Below are 25,349 nucleotides of genomic sequence, written 5' to 3'. Positions count from 1 at the left end.
ATTCAATGACAGAAAAGAGAAATTACAGGCCTTTGAAATGTAGACAACACTAATTTCTGCATTTGAAACAAATGTGGTCGTTAAAGCTGATCCTGGTACAGTGTCAGTCTTGAGTTTTTAACAGTTGACTTTTAAACAGTGAATAAGAAAAGCCTGGAGCTATACAGTTGGATGCAATTTACTTTATTTTAATTTATTATATTCTTCAGTCCAATTCATTGAAATCTGGATAAATTCAATAAGATTGAACTACAGTAGATTATCTGAAAGCAGGTACTATGTGTTTATAATTCATTTCTATATCACTGTAAAATTAAATAAGTTGACTTATTAAAAACCAAGTTCAAGTATTTTGGATTAGCTTAATGCCACTTTGTATTGTTAAAATAAGTTTTTGTATTGGTAACCAAAATATTTCAGCCATTTTGGTCGTGTTTATCCATTGAGATTTAAATTTTACTAATTAAATAGACTGTTTTTTTTCCTGCAGGGTTTTGTTATCAGTGTATTCAATCTGTTATGTAATATTTACAGTCCAATTGCTGAAATAATTTTAATTGTTATCACTGTTGTATTGCGTATGCTAAATATCAGTGTCTCTGCTCGACACAATTAAGGTCATTCTCAAGATCGTCATTTCATAATACACATGTTGGCATTATATCAATCCCAATTAATAGTGTTATGCATGTCTATTTCTATTTTTTTTACAGTGTAGATTCTGTCAAAGCAGCTTAACATAGAAGTTCTAGTTCTAGTTCAGTTTAGTTCAGTTCAGTGTGGATTAAATTTCACGGCTAAAATTTTAAACAATGAAGAGGAAATTTATCAAATCTATCGATGTGCAGCTCCATAAGTCCCAACAATGTCACAATGATATGACATTAATGACACAGTTAAGCATGGGCCAGTATAAGTTTCCAAAGGTATCTGGATAAAAATATCCAATATTTATTTTAGGAAACATTTATAATATTTTAAAACAGTATATGCCAGGCTAAATATTTCAAATAAATCATTGATTTCTGCTCCCTTCATTAGTTTAGTTGGTTAGTAACACACACACACACACACAAAAGAAAAAAAAACACATAAAAAACCCTTAAATATACCTTAGGAATGGTATACCAGAAAATGTTTGCGGTTTTATAACCTTGACTTTTCCAAACCACAGCAAACCTTGAAACTAGTTATCGTCCCATGGCTAGAACAGTCTGAACAGAAGCGTTTTATTCCATATCTTGTGCATCATTTTACACTTTGCAGATTGTTATTTATTTAACCCAGGCCCAGTGCAGCTGAGATCACCATAATGATGACTTTAAAACCAAAATTCATGAGGTGAGTCTGAAGGTGTTGACAACATTCTGACATTTAGAAAATGAACTGCAAAAATGGTGGACATCATTGAAGGATTGCCCTGAGGATGGCTCAGAAACTCCTCATTGGTTTTAAAGAAGTATCTTACACAAATCAGTGTACTGTATCTTAACTAAACTTAAGATTTTTTGAGTAACAAAGTACATATGGTACAGAATAATACAGACTGCTATATTTTTACTAAATAAAATAACACTGTCAACTAATAATACCAACATTTCACAATTGTTTGAGCTTACGGTTTTGTAGGCATGTTACCATAATTAGAAATACACTATGCACTCAGGGTTTGTGTTTGTACCAGTTTGCTGATGTCCATTTAAATAGCAATGAACAATCACAGACTTGGCTTTAGGGCACCTAAAATTATTACACTAACCTACTATATCCTGACCAGAAATATTTTATATAGGGATCAGGCTAACATTGCTGAGGAAACATCCCTGGAGAGCTCAACATGCTTATTGTACACATTTACGTAAATATATCCCTGAAAGATATTGAAAAAATATATATGCACAAGATGACGCCTGACCTTTTTCAATTACGCTAGCCATTTATCATTATATATAATTACGCAGGGACATTTAAGAGCACTACTGTCAAAACACAGACTGCTCAAATGAACAACAGACCATCTCAATCTGTTGTGGCTTCCTTCTTTTAACCTTTTATGAGAATCAGTGGTTGACATATTTGGCCAAGTGCTTTTGGCTTTTGCCACAAAAATATGAGTCTTTTTTTAACCTGGTTTGTGCAATGAAACATTTTGTACTTGTGCAGACAGAATCTCTCACAATGGATCTATTTGAAAATAAACACCAAAGAAAAATCAGCTTGTTTTATCCGCAACAAAGACGTAGCCCTATATACACTTTTGGAGATCGCAATTTATGTAGCCAGAGCTACGTATGGCTGCATTTCATCTTTAAAATGAACGCTACGGGGTGGTATGACTCATGTATGTCGGCAGACTTGAGATGCAGAGCGGAGTTAACCGCGACAATGGGGTACGAGTCCAGTGAGGAACGGTTCCAGAAAGCAGGTAAGATAAAAACAGAAGCTAAAAAAATAAAATAAACAAGTAAATAACAGGGTGAGAATGTGGTAAATGTGAAAAAGTGGTAAAAATTAGGGTGCTTTTCTTTTTCTTTTTCTGAATTGCTTTTTAAAACACTGAGCTTGGCTTTAGGCTGGGGGGTGGGTGGGCGGGTCAATTGGTGCTTTTTAAAACATTATTGGTTGGGTTTAGGAAAGGGGGAGGGTGGGTCAATTGATTAGTCAATCAGTCATTTAGTTAGTAGAAAGTGAGTTGACACGACAGTGGCCTCTAGTGGATTTATGTGAGAACAGCAGGTGTGAATGGCACTCGTGAGAGAAATTTGAAATCTGAAAAAGTGCACAAAGCGGCCTCTGGTGGATTTGCGAAAACAAAAACTGCAAAAAATAAAAAATAAATAAAAAATAAAAAACACCTGGGACGTATTTGGGGCTCTTCAAAAATGTAAATAGGGCTACGTAATCAGAATAAGCCTGGGTTGTTTTTTCAGCTGTACTGCCAAAGATACACTCTAAAAATGCTATTGCTGTTTGTTCAAACTACTTATTTAAAGCTCATTAAAACTATACATTTCTTGAGTTTTTTAGGGGTGACAACTCGATTGTTTTATAGTCAATCCACTTAAAATTGTAATAACATATTAATTACATAATACATATTGTCCCAACACAAATCAATTGTGTGAATGCGACATTTTTTATACATAAAATTAACATTAAAATAAAAAAACAACAACAATACAAATTACAATACAAAAATAATTAAAACTAAACTTAAGAAATGTATTCAAATAATTATTAAAGAGTTACAATATTATATTCAATTATACTTGGCAAACTAATGAATGAAAATATGAAAATCCATGCGAATATTCAAGCAACCGTCAATCATTTCCAAAAAAATATATATTAGTATACATATTCAATTGGATTGTGATTCAAGTAGTTCAACTCGTAAATGATTCCTTGTACTGCCAAATAAAATCTTGATTTGATTTATCCTGTCTGATTTTCTATGATTCATTTAGGAGAAAAATAGAAAAAAACATTCAAAATCCAATTAGACAGAGTAAGTCAACCCCCGGCATTCCCTGACCACCTAAATGTTTATTTATGACCAAAAAAAATCTACACGAATAGCACAAACTGGTGCAAGAGAACTATACATAGACTCAATGTGGCTCATCTTAATTTTACCTTCCAGGCAAATTAAATAAACGTTCATCTGGTTCCTATTACTGGCGCATTACCGATAATTGGAGTGGTATTTACAAACACCACTATTCCATCCTTCCAGGCCTGTCGTGGCCCACCGTTTCAACCAAATCAACCGGAATACATAACAGCCCCGCACTTCCACCACACAGTATCATCCCCTGAGCTCTGAACGCTTTAACAAGAGTTTGATGGTTCAATTCTTGTATTTCATAGGCAGTTGGGATATTATCACAGGGGGGGCATGAGGCACTGGAGTTAGCTCATTAAAGCAGACGTTAGGTATATTTTCAAAATCGGATTACGGCCTTGCCTGAGAACACGCAGGCCTGTGTGTTTGATGTCAAAACTGGGCCGAGATCTCCAAAAATATGATCTCACAGCTTTTAAGTTTCCCTCAGGAAAGAGTGCCCCCGGTGAAATTAGTGTTATTACCATTGCAAAACCATCATGCCAGAGCTTAAGCACAACACAGACAGAGAAACCAAAGAACATTTGAGCACTGGAAAGATGTCAGAAAATCGAACAGCATAAAAAAAGCTGAGCGCGCCAACGTAACAGAAGATGGAACGAAGGGGAAAACCACCAAACACTGGAACAAAACGGAGCTGTTTGAAGAACCCAGCAACTAAACATCTGGAGAAGAGGGGGATTTAACATTAATATTAAAAAAAGAGCCCACGCCTGTTTAACCCAAATCAACAATGTGCCCTTTAAATCTGATGGAAAACAGGAGTTTAAATTGAAGTCTAAGAGAGGCTTTCAGGGCATTTTCAAAACTTTCATGATAACGGCCATCATGTTGCTAAACAGAAAGCAACCATTTTTGGGCCAAAGTATGTCAGAAGCAAAGCTACAAGCAAGAAAAAGCATCAGAACATTAGAATGAAACGCTTCATTTTTGTGCTCAAGTATGTCAGAAGTGACAAGTGTAACAAAATGTGACAAAGCATCCAGCAAGATATTTTCTTGAACATCTGCTTCTGCTGTTATTTATGTAGGAATATTACTGAAACTAATTTAATGATACAGAGTAATTGCAAAACCAATATTAGTGTAACAAGCTATCATCATATATTAATAAAAATGCTTATTCTAATTTGTTTTATTATAATATATACAAGTAATTGATCATGCTAAAATGTATTATACAGAATTAAAAATCAGATAAATAGGTAAAACCTAATCATTTGAAGAATATTGGCAAAGAATAAGGGGTGACACGGTGGCTCAGTGGTTAGCACTGTTGCCTTACAGCAAAAAGGTTGCTGGTTTGAGCCTCGGCTGGGTCAGTTGGCATTATTGTATGGAAGTTGCATTGTCTTTTTGTGTTCGCATGAGTTGCCACAGGGTGCTCCGAATACCCCCACAGTCCAAAGACATGAGGTATAGGTGAATTAAATAAACTAAAATTGGCCATAAAGTATGTGTGTGAATGAGTCTGTATGGATGTTTCCCAGTACTGGGTTGCAGTTGGAAGGGTACCTGCTGTGTAAAACATATGCTGGATAAGTTGGCGGTTCATTCGCTGTGGTGACCCCTGGTGAACAAAGGGACTAAGCTGAAGGAAAATGAATAAATGAATAAATGGCAAAGAATAAAGATGTAAAATTGGAAGGTATTAATATTTTGGGGCAACACATGATCACTTTTAATATAAAAAACCATACATATTAATGTAAAATCTTTTTTACATAATGTTTATTGATTTTTGTTAGGAATTTGTTGATTATTATAATTGCTCACGTCACATGGTTAAAATAATTTAGATAAAAAACACATACTGATTTGAAAAAAATAAAGCTGTATTATACATATTTTGTTAATGCTAATGGTAATAATCCCCAATTGTCATTTAACAACATATACTTAGTAAACCATTATATTAAAGATTATTATCATCACGAATATAAATTAATATACTTAACACAGATAAGACAAGCCTATGCATATTATAATGTAATATAATATAATAAATTATAATATAATATAATATAATATAATATAATATAATATAATATAATTAATATAATATAATATAATATAATATAATATAATATAATAAATATAATAAAATAAAACATAATATAATAATATAATATAATATAATATAATATAATAAAATAAAATATGATATAATATAATATAATATAATATAATATAATATAATATAATATAATATAATATAATATAATATAATATAATATAATATAATATAATATAATACGGAAAGTGCATTGACACATGCACTCCGGTGCTCACGGCGACCTGAGTTCGATTCCCGCCTCGAGGTCCTATGCCGATCCTTTCCCTCTCTCCGCTCCCAACACTTTCCTGTCAATTCTCTCTACTGTCCTATCCAATAAAGGTGAAAACCCCGAAAAAAATATTATTATAACACATAATTGGCTTAATTAAAAAAAGAAAATAAACAGTGCATTGCTAATTTTCTGTACCAAGTCGCAACTCAAAAAAGTCCTTAGAAGAAATACATGAAATGAAATGGTCTAACTTTTTTAGTCATAAAGCAGGCAGATGCTGAATAGAAAAACAAAAAACATTAAACTGCTTTTCTTCATTTCAGAACCCTTTTGCTTTGTAGAAGAGGCCCAAAGGCAGACAGCGGGTCAGAGCACAGAGCTTTGTGTCACAGGCCTGGCCGAAAGCACTCGCTCCTATTTACATAGTGACTCACTACACTGATATATGAGTGCTGGCATGCACAAAACACAGGTTACATTTAATTAAGAACAGTTTGCTTCATGATTTAAAAGCCTTTTTGAATAGAGAAAAAAGACTCGGCCGATCTTTCTGTCATTCAGGAATCCGACCGCAGCTCATTTATCATCGGAGGTCTCATTAAATCTGTAAATTTGAATGTTTCTTCATTTCAAAAAATTTTTTAGCTCTGTCGTGCAATTTGGCCAGGGACTGTCAAGATTTACTGAGTACAGTTTGGTTTGCTGGTTCTTTGACCTCAGTTAATGTCTCTGCTTTATTGTACAATAATTGCGGCATTAAGGCTGCCACTAAGTGCTGAAGCAATTCATAAAAATATGACTTTTGGCCCTCCCTGCATATTTTGTTTGTAATTGGTCCCATATGGCCACTAGGAATAATAAAAAATATTGAAATGGAGACAGAGGCTTACAAATACAAAATGACTTGTCTTGCACACAGTCATTATATACAAATAATAGGTACACAGAAACTGTGACACACACTGCCATTGAAAAATATATATCGAAGCTCAATCTGCTTTTTAAATTTAGGTTATATCCATGTTTGTTTTACTTAAAAACATGGACACTTCTGTTTGTTGTTAAATACAGTCCATTAATTCCCACGCAAAAACTTTACTTGGGCTGGCCGCCCAGGTATATTAACGGCCACCCGAGTATATTTGGTGACACCATTTTTTTTTTTACTTTTATTATCATCCTTTTACACTTTTTTGTATCTGTTCGATTTAACCAAACAATTGCAATTTATTAAGTAGTGAAACATCTTCACTTGTTTAAATGTTTTGTAGCTACTGTGTGCGTGAGACTTGTCAATACTAATACAGACAGTCTCACATGCTCTGCAGAGACCCAAAGAGATGTGCCTTTTTGAGACTTAAAAATGTGTCAAAAAATCTATTTCTTTTCCTAAATAATCTGCACATTTTTTACTGGTTATTATAAGAAATTTTAGAGTTCATCTAAAATGCTTTGGAAGTACTTTACAAAATGTCATGCTAATAAAGCATCCTAAAGTTGAATGAGAGATAATGTTAGAGAGAAGCAGATTTTACCCGCCAGTTGGTGCACATGGCTTCTGAATAGCATAAAATTGTGGATTTCTTTCTTTTTTACTTTAACCTATTAAAAAGAAAACGGGTTTAACAATTTCATAACAAATTAAAACATTGCTAAAAATCTAATTATGTTTTGTTTGTCACATATAGTTAACTATTTATGTGATGTGGGTAAAAAGTATTTTTCAATCCGGCTACCACCACTAATATATTTCAAACCAGTGGGAAGCACTGCAGTCTAACTAAATTCTATATTTTAAATATGAATTATTTACTAAATGTCAGTGCTAAAATGTCAGTTGTTTGTACCAACGTGATACTGCAACCCTGCAACAAAACCTGCAATAAGTAAAGTAAAATAAATATTTTTGAAATTTTAAATAACCAATTCAAACACAATAAATAAAAATGTGACAAGCTTCTCAATTCTGTGCTAGTGTTTTTCAGGAAAGGATATAATGCTTGTATATTTTTAAAGATACTTAATAAACATGCACTCAAAAAATTGCTGCTAGTTCAAACTATTTATTTAAAATGAGTTTACAAAACACAATTCTTAAGGTTTTTTTGGACAACTTCATTGATTAATGTTCAATCCAGCCTAATTTGTTAAAACGGTTAGCTTTATTTGTGTTAGGACAACATGAAGGGTTTGTGTAAAATATAAAATGCATTTTTATTGTATGATGTTATATTTCCATGTCATGATAATTAATAAAGAATTTATTTCTACTTTTAATTACAAGAGCGGGTTAAAAATATAAACCAACAGTGCTCTTAACAGCAAATTTCCAGCTGATTTGAATGTTATCACTTGATTGAATTGGTGTTATCAGTGGTTATCAGCTGATATGGTCCAGTAAGGGCTTTTGCGCCTACTGGTAGGCTCAGAAGCCGTTATTATTCATCCACATGGTTAGTCAGCTATAGATCACATACGTTAATTATAGAATTATATTTTTTTATTAAATTTCCCATTAATTAAATTTTATTAACATCTACCCCTACCTCAACCAGCACAGTAATGTAAAAACAGATTTGGATCTGGAGTCTTCTCTATAAGTATAGCTGATTAACCATGTAGATGGATGATAACAGCCAGTAGGCACAGAAGGCTTCTTCTGGCCCATATTAGCCGATAACCACTGATAACCCCAATCCAATCGAGTGATAACATTTGAAGCGGGTGCAAATTTCAAACTGATTAAACTGCAAAAGGACACAAATATAATATCTAGATCGTTTCTAAACTGTCATGATTTGGTCCAGAATAATGTTATAACTTTTGAATGGCTGTTTTGACTTTTGACACCCCTACTGCCGATATCCCAATTCCTTCCATTCACCAAATCAGTAGTGGTTTCTTCAGTTTTATATTTCGTAAATGTACGTAACCAAAAGCAAAATACATAGGTTTGATCTGCAAGAATGAAATGAATAATACAGTATAATAATAAAACCCCTTACTAAAAGTAACATGATGCATCCAATCTCCAGAAAGACATGGTGCAGATTAGATCCTACACTGCATTATCATCATCAACCATCACTGTCTCCATAATTTACTCAGCATGATGGCTCTGTCCCTCTGATGCAGACCACTGATTTACTACAACGATCTGGCTCCAGTTAAGCTGTCTGGCCTCGCTTCTCTCACTGTATGCTGACTGTGTGGTGAGAAAAGAAGAGGAAATGGGGTCACACTGGGAAAAAATACACACTGACAAGAAACAAACCACCAGAGGGCAGTGCACGACTAGCAGGCCATTTTAACATTTAATATAAGTCAGTGTACTATCTATCTATTTCAGAGACTTTATGGCTTTTATTAAATTCTAGTACTTATTTATTAACTAACAGTGTTGATTTTTAATATACAAGTGCTTATTATTTAGTTACTAATAGCTTTTTTGTACTAGTGGTTAAACTACATATTAAATAGATACTAGTACTTATTTCATGAGTGACTAACAGTAGCTAAAGAAATAACACACAGACCATCTTTCTATTAGTAAGTGCTTTTGTGGTCGGAGAGATACTAGTACTTATTTTTATTAGTGACTAGTAGTAACTAAAGAAATAATATAAGAATTGTTCACAGTAAAAATGACAAAATATATTAGATTCTAGTACTAATACCTGTATAACTAAGAGTAACTGTAGAATCTATTAAATATTTAGTACATTGTAAAAAATACAGGGTTTCACACAATTGCTTTGTGTTGGGACAACATTAAGGAAATATGTAAGCTTATTTCTTTTCTTTTCTTTTTTTTTACAAATTTAAGTTGGTTGAACTCAAAACAATTGGGTTGTCACAAAAAAAAAACTCAAGGATTGTGTTGTTTCAGCTCATTTTAAATAGGTAGTTTGAACAAGCAGCAAACATCATTTTCTGAGTGTATATAATGGATAAGTACTAGAACATAATAAAAGTAATGAAATGTAAGAGTACACAACTAGAAACTAGTCACTACTAAACTGAGCACTCCGTTGATGGAAACGTACTATTCTATTTAATAGCTACAAGCATCCAAGTGAGTATTAGAATAAATATCCTACGGTAAATAAAAAATTCAGCATCAGAAGAGCGACTGCGGAAGCTGCAATGATGACACTGATATTACACGATTGGCTGAGTTCACCAAATGACAACAACCACATGCTTTTCGTGTTTTTATTTATTGAACAAATTCCGTCTTACAAATTTCAAAACAAACAATTAACTTTTCATGCTATCTCTATCTTGTACACGTCATGCTTATTAAAAGACTACAAATATTTTACAGAAATAATCTTTTGTTAAATAATTTGTTCATAATGTTCATAATGACTAGGTTTTTTCTGCCTTTTTACAGACTGCTGTATTCAGCTCTATAAACGATTAAAATGACATAGTTTGGTAAATAACTTTAATATTAGCTTAAATAAGTCATACATACTTGTAATAAAATAATTATCATCATTGATCCTGACACCCCTATAAAGCTTTCTTAACAAATAAAGTTTTTTTTAATTAAATATAAAAATATATGAATCTAAAATTTTTATTTCTTGTCAAGCCATTTATGCAGAAATTTTAAACGTGACATTGATGTACCTTGCTCTTTCTGGGAAATTTCTATTTAAAGTGTTAACTCATTTATTTTGGTCTTTTGTTTAATCTTCTTGGATTAAAGTGCTTTTTTAAAAATGCTTTCATTATCCAAAATAACCCTATTTGTGGATATGTATTTTCTTTATGTGCCCTCTCGTTTTCCCCTTATTTCTTATGTGTTTGTTATATAGGCTACTTAAATTTAATTCATAATTCCCTTCTTTTTCAAAAATGAACTATAGTTTGTAGAGACTGTATTCTGATTTAATTGTACTGTATATCTTTTGTTGATCGGTCATCATGACTGCAGCAACTAAGAGCCCCCAAAGTGTCCGGCTTGACGGCTCCATTTTCAACTCTGCCCCAGCCTGTGCGTGGTTAATCTCATAACTCATCAGCTGCAGCCGTGCTTTATGTCGAATGCACCTAGTGTGTTCCATGTGCTCCTGTGCTATTCCATGTGCTTCTGTGTTTATCATGTGCTCCTTTGTTGTTTTCCCGCAGTTAGTTAGTTTCATGAGTTTCACCTGTGTCTCACCCCAACATGTAATTAGTTCAATGATGTCCTGTGTATTCATATTCCCGTGTTTAGTTAGTCCCTTGTCTGGTCTAAAGCTGCAGACACACTAGACTTTTCTCCCCATAAACTTCCATTCATACTTACCTGAATGTGTCGGACCAGAAACGCAAGCTTGAGCGACAAGTTTTGCAGTTTGCTGCATTGCAAAGTTCAAGCTTGTTGAACCATGACCTGCAAAATCGCATCACCTGACTGTGTGAGACCAATTGAGGATCAAAACATGACCTCTCTGGATAAAAATTTTAAAAGATAAACCAATCGCTTGCATTTTTAAATGTCTACTCATCTTGTTTAATCCCACCTCTTTTATTTAGCTCAAACTCTAGTGTGACCATACGTCAATCTGAATGTCATTCCTGAAGAACCCTGTGCTCCTATGTGTGTATGTTCCAGTGCTTGTAAGTGTCATTGTAAATAAATGTGTTTTCTTGTTAACTCCAGGGATTCCACTACGTCTCTTTCAACCCAAGCTCATTCTGGAAACGTAGCCCCGCAGACATTTCTGGAGACTGCGATTTACGTGGCCGGAGGTACGTAAAGGCCGCGTTTGGTTTTTTTCGAGCGAACGCTGCGGGGCGGTGTGGCGCCGCTCCGCCCCTCCTCTTCGCGCTCGCCGGCTGACGGCTCGCCTCCGAGTGGAGGGCTTTCCCGTTGCAATCAGTTTGTGCGCTTAGCTCACAGCGTTGAATCGGCGGAGCGGAGGCCCCAGAGGAGGAGCCGGAGCCGGCCGCGGTGGACGACGACCGGGATCGAGTCCGTGGAACAGCAGGTTGCGGAAATCAAGTAAGACGAAAAACGGAATCCGAAAAATAAGGGCGAGAACGCGGCGGAATCCGAAAACGCGGTCGAAATCGAAGACGAGGGCTTTTGCTTTTTTTTTCCGATCTGGCGGCTTTTCGCGCGAGAACGGCGCGGGCGCGAACGCCGCGCGCTCCCGAGAGGCGCCCGAGATGCAAAAAAGCGCGCACAGCGGCCTCTCGCGGATCCGCGAAAACAAAAAAACGCTTGAATACGTACCTCCCAGGACGTAAATCGCGGTCCGCAGAAACGTCCGCGGGGCTACGTTTCCACAATGAGCCCGGGTTGGTCTCTTTAGTTAAAATCGAGACAAGGGCAGGGCGATTAAAAATGGTATCGGTATTTATTGACAGTGCACCATTGTCAATAACAATAAAAGTTTTGTATGAAGTTTTGGTATAAAGCACTATAGTTTTATTAAAATGTGGCTGCTCAGCACATGCCTTGAAAAGAATGCCAATAAGCTTAGGGTGTAAGTTTCTATTTCTAATTGAGAAGCACAACTTGCAAGCTCAAATAGGGAGCGACGTGCACGGTGCGCACGTGATTCATGTAGGTAGAACTAAGCAATCTGCTTCAGACTTCAGATGGAGTGTACACATTACAGTAATAACAGTAGACTAATAGGGGCATTACCCACCTATGTCACATGGGTTTAACCGCGCATACCGGTTGCAAAAAAAATAAATGGTTGCAATATCAAATATGTCCTGTTGGGCAGTAGGATGCCAAAATTGAAAGTCTAAAAATAGAAAACTTAAATTTTACTGTACACTACACTGCTTTTAATGCCAACCGCAGACGTCTTTGGCTAATAGCCATCAGAAGAGCTGAATGGAGTGAGGACTTAATTAAAATTGCTCGACTCTGCAGTTCTCATTTCATATCAGGTAAGTTCACGCTATGCTGAATCATACACATTACTTGTTTTTGATTGCAGCAATGATTTCAGCAAAAAAATAGTTAAATATGGTGAATTAGACTACGGACACTAAATGCTTAATATGAAATGTAAAAATGTAAGTTCACATACCCTGCCGTACAGGTGCAGTTCGCTGTGAGAATGCAGTTGTTTTGCTGTTGATGATTACCAAGGCCTTGTACAGTTGCATCTTTCCTTGTCTTTGGTTTTTAGCATTACAAAGTTTTGAATCTGGTAATCATGGAACATTATTTCTTGCACATGACCACACACAACAAAGTTGTAGGCATACAAAAACGTGTAGGCCTTTAACTTCTCTCTTGTAAAATCACTTGATGTTTCAATGAGATAGACGTTTATTTCGGGCTGGATGCTTGGTCATTTCGTCTTATCCAATATCCATTGGGAGGGTGCTATCGCAAATGGACCTGTCAGATGAACGCCGCTCACTTTAATGGTAATTTTGCCCAATCACTGTGCTTATCACTGTGTGACGAGCTGTTATAATACGCTAAAAGCATTATGTAAATATTATATATATTATGTAATCAATAACATATCTCTAATACAACAACAAACTGTACCACGTTGGATGTCATTCCCTCGCTGTAAATGCTAGCATTCCTGTTTTTTTTTTTCTGCAACCTCAGACAAATGGTGAGGGAATCCACGCGCTTGCGCTTTTCACTTGCGAGATTTGGGTTTAGTCACCACCACCTCAGGTCAGAATAACACACGTGAAAATGAGTGCTGTGACTACTAGCAGTGAGGTCATTGTAAATGAAAAAGGAGGTAGGGATGTCATTATGTTTATTTTATTATAACACAGAAGAGATGAGCTTTCAGTTTAAAAACTTTTTGGCTTAGTAATGTTGGTAAGTTAATACAAAGTGTTTAAACAAAAAATATTCAATATTTATCAATACCGAATGATATAAAACATATCATGCATTTTTTTTTTAGCTGTATCGCCCAGCCCTACCTATAAGCACCAGTATCTAAACAATAAGCACAAACAGCTAATGAATAATTGCTAGCATTTAATGGAAAAAATACTTCAAATAAAAATAAAATATATACTAGTATTGTTACAGATTAAATGCAAAAACTGCTTGCCATAGGAAGAGGGCTACAGTGCATGCGATTTCCAAAAACGAAACGCCTCCCACACAAAACAAAATCTTTAAACGTTTCCTCCCGCCACCGCCCCCTCACAGGTTCTATATAGCCTGAATATTGGAAACGAAAGCAATTTAGACTGACTATATCAAGTATCACTCTCATGTCAAAGAATAATAACCCTACAATCTAGATGAATGTGAGTGAGATGAGAGCGAGACAGAAAAAAAATCAAAAGATAGCTTTCCATATGTACAGATCTGCAGAGAATAGCCACATGTTAGCAATTATACCAGTTTTGACTAAGCAGATATGATATCCTGAGAGAGAGTACTAGATTGATTCCATTAAAAAGGCCAAAAATGCACTCAAATAGACTCTATAATTTTGGGTATTCCCACTGCAAGGCTTGTTTCAGTAAGAATTAGCGATTAAACCGTCAGTCATTTTGCCTTTGTGACATGAATCAGACATCAGGAGCATAAAAAAAAGCATGAAAGCTTCAAGGCATGTGTTGCTCTTCATGCAGAAAATTTTGACCTATTTTCAAGCCAAATGAAAAGCTAGCTATACAGCAGTGCTGCAAAGAGCACTGAGACTCTGAGAAGCGGCTCTTGATGGCTGCTGCTTCCTAAAATTTGGCGACTACTTGCTGAAAGGTACACGAAGGGCCAGGCCACAATGATCAGGTCTCTGTCAAATTCTGCACACTCCTGCCAAGTCTCCAAAACAAGGGCAAAAAAACAGATTAGCAATTGCAATTTGTTCTGAGGTTTTAATAGCACGCAGACCATCTTTCTATATCAGTAAGTGCCTTTGTGGTCAGAAAGAATCACTTCACGGGAAACCATATGCTTTTAATTTTTCATGTGCAAAAAAAGAAAAAAAGGGCACTATTTGAAGAAGTGTGTTTTGATTTTTAAACTCTCCTACCTTCGAGTTACACCCCATCAAGTTGTTTGACAGTTACAAATGATATTTTGGCAGATTCATATTTCAAGCTAGTGTGGAAATGATTGGTTCTTCCAGCTGACAGGAATATATGCGAGAGGCTGACTGTGTTCAGCAGCATGAATGTTTCATCCATGCAGAAATGATCACCACGTTGAAAGCATCATATTGGAGAATAACATCAGAAGAAATGAAGAAACAAAAAAGTCTGTCTGTCTGTCTGTTTGTCTATATATCTATCTGTCTATCTATATAAATGGTATAAATAAATAACTTTTATATATATATATACATACATACATACAGTTGAAGTCAGAATTATTAGCCCCCCTGAATTATTAGCCTCCCTGTTTATTTTTTCCCCCCAATTTCTGTTTAATGGACAGAAGACTTTTTTGACACATTTCTAAACATAATAGTTTCAGTAACTCATTTCTAATAACTGATTTATTTTATCTTTGCCATGATAACAGTGAATAATATTTTACTAGATATTTTTCAAGACATTTCCATACAGCTTAAAATGACATTTAAAGGCTTAACTAGGTTAATGAGGTAAACTAGACTGGTTAGGGTAATTAGGCAAGTTATTGTATAACAATGTTTGTTCTATAACTATCAAAATAATATAGCTTAAAGGGGCTAATAATACACATCATTTTGAAAATATTTAAAAAAGAAAAAAAAATCAAAGGGGTTGATAATTCTGAATTTAACTATACATTCATTAATTAATTTTCTTGTCAGCTTAGTCCCTTTATTAATCCGGGGTTGCCACAGCGGAATGAACCGCCAACTTATCCAGCATGTTTTTTACGCAGCGAATGCTTCCAGCCACAACCCATCTCTAGGAAACATCCACACACACTCATACGCTATGGACAATTTAGCCTACCCAATTCACCTGCACTGCATGTCTTTGGACTGTGGGGGAAACCGGAGCACCCGGAAGTAACCCACGCAAACGCAGGGAGAACATGCAAACTTCACACAGAAACGTCAACTGACCCAGCCGAGGCTCGAACCAGCGACCCTCTTGCTGTGAGGTGACAGCGGTACCTACTGTGCCACTGCATCGCCTTTAACTATATATACACACACACACACACACACACACACACACACACACACACACACACACTCACACACAAATATATATATATATATATATATATATATATATATATATATATATATATATATATATATATATATATATATATATATATATATATATATATATATATTTATAATGTAGTTATGCCGTTCATATAATTATAAAACAGCTCATAAGTTTGGTTTGGTTTGAAATTTTTGAAGTATGATTACTATGACACCGAAAACTTGAGTATAGATGTAAAGATTCACAGGTGATAAAAACAGTTACTTTAAATTGAAATAATATTGTATTAGATGGTTCATTCCGCTGTGGCGAACCCAGACTAATAAAAGGACTAAGCTGAAAAAAATGAATGAATGAATAAATTGTATTACAGCCAGAGACTTCTGTGAAATATATTAACAAATCTTGCTGTTTTCAAACTTTTTCAAATACTTTTTGTGTACTTTTGTATTACATATTAAGTATTTAGAAAACAAAATCTTTGTTGATAATGTAAACTATATAGGGCAGAATTTCATGCTGGTTTATCAGTTTAAACCATTCATTAAAATAATCAGACTTGTGTAGTACCGTATTGATTCTAAAATAACTTATATAAAGTGCATTTCATTAAAAAACATGATATTTAAAAAATCTAAATGTATTTATTATATTTTAAATTTTACATAAGATATTAAAATAATACACTTTGTTGTTACAAAAAAATGGTATGTCATTATAGAATAATATTACTACTCATTTTATAAAATGTTACATTTTTAGAGAACTGAAACTGATGAGATTAAACTTCTTCACTATAAAGTTATGATTTAAGAAAATTAAACTGCTGATAAATACAAGTACCTCTGATGTGAAATAAGTTGGTCTAAATACCAGCAACTAATTACAAGATGCCTCTTTGAAGCAAGTTCAGGAGTGATTTTACTAAACAGTACATGAAGACGAAAAAACTCCTAAACTCAGGGGCACTCAGGACTTTTCTTTAGTGTCTTCATGTTCTATTCTGTAAAAAAAAAACTCCACAACCTTTCCTAAGGAAAAAAAACTGCAGTCTTTCAAGCAGGCCTCTGGTAATTGAAGGTAGCAAGGCTGAAGTTATATCACAGCCATAATAGGCTGGCTCCATTCCCAGAAAGCCTTTCACATACAGATAGACCACAACAGCATGCATACAGCGGACATTCCAGATCCTGCTCTGCTCCACAATGTGTTTTATGGAAATCACATTTAAGAAACGCTACAAAAAAAACATGAAGGTTTATACGGCTGTGCTTGCATGCACACATAGCTTTTGGAAATCTTGATGGATTCTATTGTGTTTACTGGACAACAGCACAGTAAATCTGATTAGAGAGGACAATGAGCTGAAAGAACATGTCAATAGTGATGTTGTTCACAACTGGCCTCTCCTGAAATCAACCGAAACAGCTTGATGGCGTATTAACATGTCAGAACTGGTACAAGGAGCGATTAGCTGCGCAACAAGAGGATGCTTCTGATTACTCTAGAAAACAAAATATAGTATTTACAGTACATCTATGCTTTAGTAAGTAAGCTTTCCAACTAGATGGCTGGTTCAGCAGGCAAACACCAAAAGTTCACAATCTCAACACAGTGAAAAACACTCAACGGCCTAACAAATGGCTTTCACAGATTAGCAGTTCAACACAAAAGCTCATTTTGATTAAACAAAACCAGGAACCTACCTGCTCAAACTCTCTCAAGCTGTGTGTCTGAAGAACGGAGCTCTTCTCTGCATCAACACTAGAGGAATCTGATAAAATACAGCAAATGGTTACAATCATCAAAGACAAAAGTAAGATTAATAAAAATGATTTTGCTTTATTCTGACTAACATTACCAATAATATTAATAACAACCATTACTATACACTGTAAAACCCAACAGTCAACTTTATCATAGAGAAATTAGTGTAATTAACATAAAATTGACTGAAAGTTAATTCTACACATTTTAAAATAGCTTTGGACTCAGTGTTTCAGTTAATGAGTTAATTAAATACCTCAATACTTCAACTTAAATGAAGTAAGTTCACAATACTCATATAGATAGTTTTCAAAACAAATTAAAACTGATTAACGAATTAACGAATTGAATAAAATCTATTACTAAAAGAGTTAACAACAAATTTTATAATCGATTAAGTGTGTTGCGCGATGCTGGGGCGTTTGCTTTTTAAAAAACTTTGATTAAGCACAAAGCGGAGTGAATGCACTCTGCCTCTCTCACGCACCGATGCCAGCAGAGGCACCTCATAGACAGGAAGGAGCAAAAAAATGAGCGGAGGTAACGTTAGAGGAAAGATACGTGAAGCAGAGAAATCTGTGCAACTCTAGTCATTCAAGGTGTGGGAGCATTTCACACTAAATTAACAAACAAAGTGTGTTAATGGACAAATACGCAAAAGTGATGATGGGGGCACCACGGCAGTGATCCAGCACCTGAAACGCAAACCTGCAGAATCCTAATTTTGTTCCGTTTTGAAGTGAGGAACGTAATGTCCTTGGTGCTGGTGTTTACTTGTTATTCAGCTTGAGAAGCATTAAAATTATTTTTTTACCCTATTGGGAAATAATTTAGCTTGTTTTAAGCGCACTTAATTTTAAGGTGTTTTTTTAACAAGACATAATTTCTTATGCTATGTCATGTGACTAGTATGTATATTGATTTAAGATTTTTTTTAGATATTTGGATTGAAAACAGGACAAAACTATTAAGTTTTTTTTAATTATTATTATAACAGTTCAGGGATGTTAAGGACAAGATGTTTGTGCACTTTCTAAAGATTTTAGTTCTGTTTTGAATAAAGGGTTGGAAATGATTGCTTTTCTTGTTTTTTTACCTCATTCATCAATTAATCAGAAAAATTGTCGATGGATTAATCGATTATTAAAATAATCGTTAGCTGCAGCCCTAATCGGTTTCATCAAAAAGTTTGAGTTACCTTAAATTATTGAGTTTTACAGTACTCAGTTGGTTTGAGTTCTCTACATTTATTAAATTTTACTGTACTCAAATTGCTTCATTTACAGTTCACAGTCCTCATTAGGATTAGTTTTTGAACATAAACGGTTTGTTGCATTCACTTTCCTTTAATGATTTGAGTTACGTTAACTTTTTGTGAATTACAGTGACGTATTATTACTTTATCAATTTTATTCAAAACGTTATTTGTTTATTATTACTATGCATTACACTTTTACCAGCATCACTATGATTATATTATATTATATGAAATTATATGATATTATATTATATTATATTATATTATATTATATTATATTATATTATATTATATTATATTATATTATATTGTATTTTATTATATTATATTATATTATACTATATTATATTATATTATATTATATTATAATATATTATATTATATTATTTTATTCATTTTCTTTTCGGCTTTGTCGAAGGAAACCCACTCGAACGCGGGGAGAACATGCAAACTCACAAAGAAATGCCAAGTGACCCAGCCGAGGCTCAAACCAGCGACCTTCTTGCTGTGAGGCGACAGGACTACCTACTGCGCCACTGTGTCGCCAATATTATATTATATTATATTATATTATATTATATTATATTATATTATATTATATTATATTATATTATATTATATTATATTATATTATGGACACATATTGTTGGATTGATACCAACATCTTCATATAGTGTAAACTATGCCAAAGCATTACAGTAAATAAAAAATTTAGCAAAGAAATTCCAGGAACTGGGGTGAAATGATGTGTTTTTTCCCAGCATGAGAAAAGGAGAGTCCCCACAGGGCATAATCACTAAAACACTGGCAAGGCTCGATCTTCTTGCAGTTCTTTAAAACCATGGCATGGCCTCATTAAAGCTTATTAAAGGACTTTTATTTAATATGTGCCAGTGATGTGTATTGGAAGTCAGCCTGGGACTGTATTGGAGACGGGTGCAAGGCATAGGCCTGTAACTTGCACCACACTTTTACCGTGCCAGAGAAATGTCAAGCACACTCGCTGCAAGGTTGTTTTGTGGAACTTTTACTGAAACATAATTAAGCCATTAGCTTTATGTTTTTATTAGCAACTCATAAATATGTTCAATAACATAAGCTATGCTTTTTTTGTCTGAGGAGCGGAGGAGTGAAAGGATAAGAGAGTAGATTTAATGTTTCTCACTTAATATTTGTGCCAGTTGATATCTAGAACAAAGTGACATGACAAAGCAGAAATACTCAAAGGGATTCAAAATGTCACTTTTACACAATCAGTATTTTGTATTAGGAAATTTGGGCTAAATCTAATTCAAAGTCTATAAAAAAGGAATCCACATAAGGTCATGCATTACAGTGATTTAACTACAGGTAAGAGCAATTCTTAGGCAATCCATAATGAGCCATTTGTACAATTGTGTTGTGACACAGCATAAAAAAACATTTGGATATATTAAAAAAAGGTTTATCTATGCTTTGTCTAAAATGGAAGCGCTACCAACTTTATACCTACCCATGTCAATCATACTCTTGGGCCTGGCCGCTTTACGTCCATTATAGTGTCTGAAACATAACATAGAAAAGATTTATACTTGTGCTGTATCCAGTTAATATGTTTCTGTAGAACATACAATAGTACATGTCCATATATAATATGTTTTACAACCTTCCCCAACTTGCTGGGTCATCTATGAATGACCGTAGACTTTTTTTGTAAATATTTTTGTTGCGAAAATTAAAACAATGTGAAAACAAATTCTTATAACCTACAATACTATCCGGTAAATTATTATGACTATATCTGGGCACATGTATTTTCAGCTTCTTTTTACTATATAGTGTATATTAGGACACTGAATCACTTTAACTCTCTGGCACACGAGTACAAGTGCAAGCAATAAGTTCATTCACTCATTTTCCTTCACCTTAGTCCCTGATTTATCTAAGTTGTACTCACTGCAGAGACACTTGGGCAGAGCTGAGCTCCAGCGCCTCCTTGCTTGCACTTGTTCTACAAGTGATGTGTCTGGGGGTTGGGGTTAGGGGTGGGGTATAGGTGTGCACATGAAAACAGCTTATAAGAGGAGGAGCTGGAGCTGGAGATCAAGCTTCTCCTCATTGGAGCCCAAGTGGCTCTGCAGCGAGCAGCATATCGATATATCAGGGGTTGCCACAGTGGAATGAACAACCAACTATTCTAGCATATGTTTTATGCAGCAAATGCCATTCCAGCCACAACCCAGCACTGGGAAACACATATTTAATCACACACTCATACACTATGGCCAATTTTAGTTAATCGAATTCACCAACACCATATGTCTTTGGACCATGGGGGAAACCGAAGCACCCGGAGGAAACCCATGCCAATACAGGGAGAACATGCAAACTCCACACAGAAATGCCAACTGGCCCACTCGACCAGCAACCTTCTTGCTGTGTGGTGACAATGCTAACCACTGAGCCACCGTGCCACTCTACACAATTAGTTGCTGGCTTTAATTTACTCTTATTTAACTATTGCTGTTTCTGAAATCATCCCTGTGCTCTTAAATAGTGCAATATTTGAAAGAGCAGCCATTTCTAGTGCTGTCTAAAACCATACTAGAGGTTCTGAAGAGCACTCAATCAATCCCACAATGCACCACAATAACGAGTGTACAACCAATAAACACTAAGCGGTTAGAATACCCATAATGCACTGTGAAAGTTTGCGCTTAAAATTAATTTCTGCTTCTGACCATAGGATGGTATCCACAGCGGAATCAGTGTACTGTTCAAAATGAAATATGATTTATTTAATGTCTGCATATGTGACTGAGTTCGAAACACTTTGTTTCATTACAAATAGACAGTTTGCTAAGTGATAAAATACTAACTAAATAACAGGGTCTGCACAAAACCAGACTTTTTCACTCAATGCTCAAATTTACTCTCCCTTTTTCATTCCCTCCTTCAAGTGGCTATATTAGTGAATCAATGTAGGAAATAGTAAATGAATGAGTAGATGGGGACTCAGATACAGCCTGTTTTCTGAATTCTACTTGAATTTTTGAACTAAAAACCTTTTTGGCTGCAGTCATATTGAAACATTATCAACATGCTGCAGCAGAAGCATGCTTAAGAAAGTTGTGCAAGGGATTTTTCTCATAAATAATCGTTATCTGGCTTATAACACATTTGTTTCTATCATTACTGAGATGTTGAAAAAGGCTAAAACATTTCAACATCAGACACACTTCCAGTTCACAAACCTTAGTTTTAGTGCTAAAGAGTAACAAGCCCATCATGTTTCCTTAGTAATGGCAGCGCACCTGATAATTTTTACTGCCTAATTTTGGTCTGAATGTCTGTGCCCTGCCACCTGCTTCTTAAAAATAACATTGACATTAGCTAAATTATGACATTAAATAAGTTAGCTTTTTCCTACAATAGTAACTGGCTGCAAACCAGCACATGCAAGCTGAGACATGCAGTTCCAGACATGTAGTTTCAGATTTATGCACTCAATAGAGCGAGTGATGTCACTGTGAGGGCTAGTGTTAGGGGCAGGGTTAGGTACACACTTAGTAAAAAGCATGCATGCTTTCATTTATTATGACAGGACAGTAGCTAGACAGGAAGTGAAGTTGGAGAGAGTGAGGGGATGTGATCAAGACTCAAACCCAGGATGCCTGAAACGCAGTGGCTCTATATATTATATCAGCGCACTGCCCACTAGGCTATCAGCACTGACCTCCTGCCTAATTTTTGATTTAAGCAAAGTTTTAGCACTCCCTCTGTGTAGCTCCTCTAAACATTAATATTTAACTTCCTAAACGCATTCTTATTGATTAGTACCCAGACTCTAAAAGGCGGCTCAGATTGCAAATCATCAGCACAAATGGACACAAGGACATTTGAGGCAGACTCATCTTACACTTGCACTCAGTGCTTGAGTGCTCGGCTTATGTTTGAATAACATCGATTTAGTAATTGTGTATTTTTGGAGTATTCAGGCTTTATCAAGCTAAGAACCTCTTGAATTTAAGCCAAGCCTAAAATAACATGCACAAAAATACTGTTATAAATTTTACATTACCATTTAAATGTTTTATATGAGGTGTTTTTTATGCTTACTGAAACTGCATTTACTTGAACATTACTTGATTAAAAACAGTACATACTGTACGTCTTTACTGTTCATTTCTATTTTCCAGTATGTACATTTATGATTCTTATCTTTTATAGCCATTAAACTGAATATTAGTGGAGTAGTCTACTTACATTGTATTTTAAACCACATATTTTATCAATATTTGTCAAACTAGCCTGAAGTACTATTGCACACTATTGAAGGCTCCTAGTTTATGCCATCAAATTCAATAGCATACCACATTTTTTCCATAATGATGTATATTTGTCATGCGACAACTAAGAATCAGCTGTTTGTTGTTGCACAACTAAATCACTGAAGTGAGTGGCAGCCTAACAGGGTAATAAGATAAGATGATGTTTTCTCATGCTCACATGTCTCATAAAATGGCAAACATCTGCCTGCCATGCATTTTTTAAATACCCTGATTAAGGGTTGATTCATTCAGATGTAAACTGAATTTGACACATTAGCATGTGGATGCCTGTCTGAAACGAATATGCTGCAAATGCAGTCAAAAATCAACACCTCTCAGTCTTTTCTAAATACTATTAAGAATTTTGATGTCAGTTGGATTATTCATTGTTTTTCAAGATTGTACAATAATGCTCACCAAAGCTGCATCTCATTTAGGGATCTCGCGGTCAGGTTTTTTTTTTTTGCCCTTGAGTCCGTGTCCGAGTCATTTGATTTTGAGCATCATTTTGAGCATTAATACCGAAACCCGATCCGATACTTCTATAATACATTAATAAGGAATAAAGAAAAGCGAAAAAACAGATACAGGATGTTCCTTCATTTTTATCATTCATTCATTCATTTTCTTGTCGACTTAGTCCCTTTATTAATCCGGGGTCGCCACAGCTGAACGAACCGCCAACTTATGTAGCAAGTTTTTACGCAGCGGATGCCCTTACAGCCACAACCCATCTCTGGGATGGATCCACACACATATTCACACACACACTCATACACTAAGGACAATTTAGCCTACCCAATTCACCTGTACCGCATGTCTTTGGACTGTGGGGGTAACCAGAGCAAACCCACGCGGAGGCAGGGAGAACATGCAAACTCCACACAGAAACGCCAACTGAGCCGAGGTTCGAACCAGCGACCTTATTGCTGTGAGGCGACAGCACTACCTACTGCGCCACTGCCTCGCCTTTATTGAATTCACCTTATTTTAATATTCAACAACTCTGTTAACAAACACAGCACTTCTGTAAGGTAGCTTGAACAATCAAGTGATGAATAACATCAATTCTTCACTTTTGGACTTTAGCGCAACAGTAAATTTAAAAAAATTGAATATAAAAACAAATAGCTCCTCAACCTAAAATATCCGGCGGGCAATTTCAAGTTTACAAATCTTACAGTTTGCTATGGCAATGTTGTCATTATCAACTTTATAATACCTCCAGACCACAGACATACTCTCACTTTCCGCTTCAAGCTGCTTCCATGTTCTACTTTCCCGATGTAGTGCTGAGAAAAGCACCCCTGCCGTAAAAAGCACCCCCTCTAAAATGTGCATTTATTAGCTAACATAGATTTTTTTTTTTATTTATAATAAAGTTATGACAATATATAAGTGACTGAGGTGAGATTCATGAATGCAACCCTTCCCTTACAGAAGATAAATAAATAAATAGATTGACTTTAAATACAAAGAGATGAGATTAAGGCCCAATCCCAACCCTTAGCCCTGAATTCCCCTCTTTAGCTTGAAGGTGTAGGGCTAAGGGGAAGGGGTATATACCTCTTTGAACAAAGATTTTCCAGGACCACACTCAAAACCAAGGGGTAAGAAAATTTTCCAGAATACACCAGCTACAAAGGCAGGATAGCTGTACCCGCAAGTAAGGAGATCCACAAATTAGTAGTTTTTGTCATTATTATAAATTTTGATAACAAACAAGTTTTAATATATTCATAACACTGTTCATGTTTTACCGTCATCCTTTAAAAAAAAAACGCTAAAATAAAAATTGCTAAATTTCGCTTTCTATAACTCATAATAACTCCTGTATGAGTCTCACAAAATTCTGACACTCGAATACCCTGTCAAAAAAGTCTAGTGGCTGGGAATGGGCTTTTTTACAGTGTCTGCTATTGACCTCATCCTAAAATGTGGAAGTGCGCCTGTTTTCGCGATTGTCTTAGA

General features: G+C 35.2%; 1 protein-coding gene across 14 annotated transcripts in view; it reads right to left on the bottom strand.

Annotated features, from left to right (window-relative positions):
* pde4dip (phosphodiesterase 4D interacting protein) overlaps positions 1-25,349 on the bottom strand; it is a 107,131-nt gene that overhangs the window by 74,324 nt on the left and 7,458 nt on the right. For all 14 annotated transcript variants that reach the window (NM_001443310.1, NM_001443317.1, NM_001443318.1 and 11 more), the window contains 2 exon segments: positions 17,750-17,817; positions 20,561-20,610. In NM_001443310.1, coding sequence (NP_001430239.1) covers positions 17,750-17,817; positions 20,561-20,573 — 81 coding nt within the window. In that variant the 5' untranslated portion in view covers positions 20,574-20,610.

Source organism: Danio rerio, chromosome 20 (genome assembly GCF_052040795.2).
Source record: "Danio rerio strain M-AB ecotype USA chromosome 20, GRCz13ab, whole genome shotgun sequence".
Taxonomy (NCBI): domain Eukaryota; kingdom Metazoa; phylum Chordata; class Actinopteri; order Cypriniformes; family Danionidae; genus Danio; species Danio rerio.
This window is presented reverse-complemented; position numbering and strand designations above follow the sequence as displayed.